A 6,195-nucleotide genomic window follows, 5' to 3' on the forward strand; every position below is an offset into this window, starting at 1 on the left:
TGGTCCAGACGTCGGCACATGTCACGTGCATGATTGTGCACAGCTGTCCTACAGTTTGCAAGAATAGGCTAGATCAAGGCAAGAAGGCGAAGGAGCTTTTCTCTCCAGAAATCCCGATTCCAAGGCTAGCTGTAACGACTTACGTACATCTTCACCATTTTCCTGCGAACCACTCCTCAGTCCTGCCCTTGGGAACTTCACCCGAGACCAACACGAGAGGTAGATTTGCATAGCAACTTATGCAATTGTGTGCGGTAGATATTGTACAGTCGGAGTGTTCGTGATCTCACCTCTCGTGGTGAATCCATGAGCTGCAGGACTGATATTTGTCAGCAGGGCTAATATAGTAATAAGCCTAGGATTTAGGGGTCGTTTTCACCACTGCCTTTATAACGTGGTATGACATGAATGCAGAACGTCTGTGCAGGTGTGTTTGACACCCGCGGTCGTGAAAACTGTCATCTCCTGCAGCTGCGAGCGCTGGTACTGTGATAGATCTACATGACTGTAGCCTGCCAGTCGGATCTAATAGTAATACGGCAGTACACACGGTCTTATTAGGGCACACAGCCATAATCAGCCGAAAGACGAGCGTCGAAAGTGCCAGCAAGTGCGCGTAGAGCCGATACGCTAAATAATTCAAGCAATTGCATGCATTGTCGGATGAAGTTGCTGAAGCGATACAACAGTGAGAAAGTTGGGCGAAGTAAGGAAAGGTTCGCACGTCCGCGTTAGAGAAAGTGTTGAGTGTCCTTTTTTTCCCTTTTTGGCTCCTATCAAATAAGTCAATAATATTGTTGTACATGTACATGACATTGTAGTACAAACATTGTTGTCCCCAGCGCGGGCTTGCGAATTAGATTTTTTATTTATTTATTGGGAACACAGCCCTACAAAGAGACGGTTTGGAGGCAACAACGTTGTGAATGGTACGGTCCTCAGCGTTTGTTCAGCACCTCCATGAGCGACACTGACTCACGCTGCTATAATGTTATACGGTTATATCAAGAGTACATAACCCCCCAGAGTGTGCAACGCCTGATCCAGCTCTGTGTAGGGTCTTGGTCGAGCGGAATCGGATCTTCTGATGTCATGCGTACACTTCACACCAGCGCAAGGCCGGTCTCGAGGCAGGGCACCATTGTTTTGGATCCAAGAGTACCCGCGACTCCCCGGGTTCCCCTCAGATGTGTACGGTATTATGACGCAAAGATCCGATTCCGCTCGACCAAGACCCTACACAGAGCTGGATCAGGCGTTGCACACTCTGGGGGGTTATGTACTCTTGGTTATATGGATTCACATGTACGTACATCGTACTCAGACTTACCAATAATTATGCTGTTAGCAATGCACACAGAAATAATGGGGGAAGGGCCAAACATTTGGCATATGACTGCAAACGAGTAGATAATATTTCCACTCAGACTCACCCAGAGGGTGCCCACTAGAACGAGGTACCCGTAACTTCAATGTTCGGATTTGAGACAAATGAGTGAAGTATCTTTTACATGCACAGTACAATCGTAACATCCCGCAAGATGCTAAGACTTCCTGATAGCATAGCTAGTAACCACAGAGGAATTATCAACAGTGAATTAAAAACGAACACTTCAAACTAAGAGCAGTACTCAAAGCTAGAAAAGTAGATACAATGTAAGTACATGATTGTATACTTCAAAGTTTTAAAAATGCCATTTTGTCAAACATCGGCCAGCGCTGCAATCTCCAAAATCACTTTATAAAATTTTACTCTATTTATATAATGTAAGTCACTGGTATTTCTCAATACCATGTCATGTCGAGTCAAAGTTTCGTGAGAAATTCCAGATCTGGAAAAGGCTTGGTTAGAGACCAGGTCAAACTTAGGAGAAACAATGTAATGTATGCTTCATGTATGTGTGTACAAGTACATGTATAAAGCACAACTTCATGTATGTATGTCAAGTACGTGTATACAGCACAACTTCATGTGCAGGTACAATATCATGTACATGTGCCGTGACTCGTGAGGCAGAGTCTAGAGGAACAGATCTAAACCGCTATGAACGGTTGCGAGTTGAAAACTGAATCTACCCTAATTGGCATTTCTAATGAAATAAATTACGTGATGATTTAAAATTCATTGTCGACAGTCACTAGTAAAGTTGATGCTAGTCTATTCGTCTTGGAGTGATGGCCACCGAATAGTGGAATTGCTATAGCTACCCTGCACGAGTGATCAACCGCATTGCCAGTGGGCAATCCTGTCGTGGGGATTCACTCAAATATGGCCGGAGCCACAAGTTCAGGACTATGTTACAGATGACTCATAATGATGTCATACCATGTCCTGTCACCAGTGCCACTGACGATGACATCATGATCATTTTGTTGGTATGTCATACGAAGTCGTCGTCCGGAGTAAGCTGCTCGACTAAGTTGTCAAACGTGGGGCGATCTTCCGGTGAATGCTTCCAGCATGATGTCATGACGCGAATGCTGAGTGATCAGATAGAAACACAGATGCACAAATATCACCATACACATGCACGCACGCATGCACGCATACACACACACACATACACACACATACACACACAAAACACAGCACAGAGTACATGAATTAATGACTGCACCAATACTCAGAGGAAATTTCTTCGCTTGAGGAACATAGGGGAGGTATAGGAATGGTGCTACGTGTAACCAGTAATCTTCCACCAGTAGGTTGAAAAAAAGCACGGTGGCATGACATCGGAGGATTACACTAAAATTTTGGGCACCCTGTAAAAAGACCTGACGGTCTGTTGGGAATGCCCAAGTAAAATAATAAAATACAATACAATACAATACAAGCAAATTTTCACCAGTTGTAGTCTTCGGGGTGCTGAGTCGAATGGTCTTGGTCCGAGGAAGCAGAGACGCTCCATTCCTCCTTTATTCCCAATCAAACTCGCGCACTTCCACCGAAACTGGGTGACTGCGCCCTACTAGATGGGGAGTTGTATGCAAAATGTCACTAAAAGCGCCATTTCGTTCTTATAAAAGCACGGATGACCGCGATTGGCCCATATCTTGTAGTCTTTTGGACGCTGAGTCGACTGGTTTTGGTCCGAGAATGCTGCGATGCAGCGTTCCTCCTTTATTTCCAATCGAAAATGGTTGAACAAGCGGTCACGTGCTCCTGCAGTACACCAGTCACCTGGTCACTGTGCCTAGCGGCCCTAACCTAGCGCCTGCAGGGTACAACTTACTAGCCTGTTTGACCTTTTTTGGGTGCACTCCTGTCACTCGAGTTGAACTCGAGTTGAACCTTGGTGTGAAAGTTTTCGCCTGCTGCGCGGTGACCAGGTGACTTTGGCACGCAGGAGCACGTGACCGCTTGTTCAACCATGTTCAATTGGGAATAAAGGAGGAACTCGGACCAAAACTAGTCGACCCAGCGTCCAAAAGACTACAACACATGGGCCAATTGCGGTCATCCGTGCTTTTATAAGAACGAAATGGCGCTTTTAATGACATTTTGCATACAAATCCCTATCTAGTAGGGCGCAGTCACCCAGTTTCGGTGGAAGTGCGCGAGTTTGATTGGGAATAAAGGAGGAATGGAGCGTCTCAGCTTCCTTGGACCAAGACCATTCGACTCCCCAAAGACCCCGAAGACTACAACTGGTGAAAATTTGATTTTACCCTTAACTTCCCCTTTAATGAGTCGGTCAATTATCAAGTTCGCTAGGAAGTGTGTGTTCCACGTAGGAGCAACCGACTTCGTTCACTTAGAAACCATGTTCTTTTGCACAAACTGTCAAATGGCCCTAGATCAGAATTTGTCTAAGTTTGGAAATGACATGTCCCGCTTACACATCATTGGGGAATGACATGGCCGGGATGGGAGGGTCCATACAGCCGCCTTTGATCAGCAGCCTGACGACGTCTTCATTGTTCAGCCCAACGTACGGTTGCTGAGCCAAGGTAGCTACCTCGTACAGCACAATACCATAAGCCCTGCACACACAACACACACAGTAAAAGTACAGTATCTCAACAAATATTCGGCACATATTCATTTCGGCCATTTTCGGCCTGTGCCGGTATTTCCGGCCTAAAATTTGCTGCAGCCGAAATTTTGTTTTGCAAGGTTCAGTGTGACAGTGTATACAGGCAGCAGCAGTACAGGTTGGTTTTATAATGAATTTTTGCCTAGGGAGGCCGAAATTTGACGGCGCCGAAAATTAGTATCCTTACAGTAGAGTCATTGACAGCATTATCGTATCAGGTGCTTAGCCTGTATGGGGCTCTGGGGGCACGTGCACCCCCCTAACAATTTCGACCTAGGTTCAGCATGCACATAGTGACCATGAATGACATGCACCAGCCATTCCACACATATGCGGCCGTGCACCCCCCACCCCCTTAAAAGGATTGACAAGTACGCCCCTGCATATCGTTGAGATTGTGGGCTTAATAGGCTGCATAATCACACCCTACTGCATCTGTTATCGAACTTTCAGGTCTCATCAGCAGAGCTGAGAGAGACTGGCCAAACTGACTGCTACAATACCTGGTGAACGAGAAAACAACTCTACAATTTTCACTGGTTCGAGGGAAAGAAACAAACGGGAAATGTCTGAAAAAATTGACAGTCACCACCGGGATTCGAACCAGGGGCGTTCGCATGATGCCAGCGATGCTCTAACCACTGAGCTATGGTGTAGCCGTCATCCCAGCAGCTTTAAAATTATTCACCGAATCAAGTTCAGAGTATCCGAAGTGTGAGAAACACAACAAGCTTTTCCCAATGTCGTACTTTAGACCTATGCAATACACAGTATGGACATTGACCGGTTGCCTGGTTCAAACGTACGTACTCACCAGATATCACTAGCATGACTGAACACACCGTCCCGGATAGACTCAGGGGCTAGCCAGCGCAGTGGTAGTGGTGCTGAAAGTCGAGGCCGCATGCACACACACACATGTGCACATACACACACACACATGTGCACATACACACACACACATGCGCGTACACAAACACACACGCACACACACACACACACACACACACACACACACACATACACACACACACACACACACACATACACACATACATACATAAAGCACTGTCCAATTTTTGCATAAAATTGTTCCAATTCTCTCTTACTCGTGGAAATATTATCTGGATTTCTCATGACCTTATACATATCCACACACAATCCAACAATCTAGCATGAATTCCAGAACAGTGAGGTCATTTCTTACTTTGTGATTCACGCCGGTAGTAATCCGTTATGTAAATGTCCCGTGCCAGACCAAAATCTACACAAATACAAACACGCACACACACGCACACACACACACACACACACACACACACACACACACACACACACACACACACACACACACACACACACACGCAAACAGAAAAAATCCCGGTATTGACGCATACGTTCAAACATGTAGTTCAAAAGGGGATTTTGTGAGGTTACAAATCATACTCCAGACAACACAATGGAAATGCAGTGCAGGGGTGTCAGACACGATACGGTCACTACGGTATGGACCGTTCCACTATTAGTCCCGGGCATGCTAGCTATACCCTGGGAATCAATAAATGGCACTGATTTGTGCTCTAAATTTCGAAAATTCTCTGAGCAGCCACCTAACTCCACGAGTAAAATGTACTTCAGGTAGTTGACTGTACCAGCTTAAAGAAAACCTTCCGACGCCCCTGGCAGCAGAGTAGGGATCATGAAGGGATATGTCCGCTGCATGAATATCATGCTTTTCAGAATGTTTGGGAGATAGCCTATAGGGCTAGTGATGTAACACAAACTGTATGGGGTACATACTGTATAGCAGGAAATTTTCGGACGGAATTTATTTTCGTACAGTTTCGCACACTGCCTCTTTTGTACTAAAATTAATTCCGTACTAAAATTCGTTCCTGTGAAATTATGTACACTATACATGCGTACTGCTTGCAAACACGTGCATCTAGCATGCAGCACTGTACGAAAATAAAATCCGTGCGAAAGGTCGAATTTCGGCTTTGTCCGAAAATATTTCCGTCCGAAAATTTCCTGCTATACAGTACTGGGGAGTGAGTTTGGGGACGAAGGATGTTGTGAGCATGGCCCATTTGACCTGCTGATTTGATGTCACTTGGTGGGAAGGGGAATTTTGAAATTTTTTGGTTTCTAACCCATT

The 6,195-nt window shown here is 45.5% G+C and overlaps 1 protein-coding gene across 1 annotated transcript in view; it reads right to left on the reverse strand.

The window, feature by feature from the left end:
* Window positions 1-1,421: 1,421 nt before the first annotated feature.
* LOC135819186 (uncharacterized) overlaps window positions 1,422-6,195 on the reverse strand; it is a 29,170-nt gene continuing 24,396 nt past the window's right edge. The window contains exons 24-27 of the mRNA XM_065332349.1: window positions 5,245-5,301; window positions 4,852-4,924; window positions 3,841-3,984; window positions 1,422-2,481 (exon numbers count right to left, since the gene is read on the reverse strand). Of these exons, the coding sequence (XP_065188421.1) occupies window positions 2,382-2,481; window positions 3,841-3,984; window positions 4,852-4,924; window positions 5,245-5,301 (374 nt within the window). The 3' untranslated portion in view covers window positions 1,422-2,381. The remainder of the gene's footprint in view (window positions 2,482-3,840; window positions 3,985-4,851; window positions 4,925-5,244; window positions 5,302-6,195) is intronic.

This window comes from Sycon ciliatum, chromosome 6, assembly GCF_964019385.1.
Source record: "Sycon ciliatum chromosome 6, ocSycCili1.1, whole genome shotgun sequence".
Classification (NCBI taxonomy): Eukaryota; Metazoa; Porifera; class Calcarea; order Leucosolenida; family Sycettidae; genus Sycon; species Sycon ciliatum.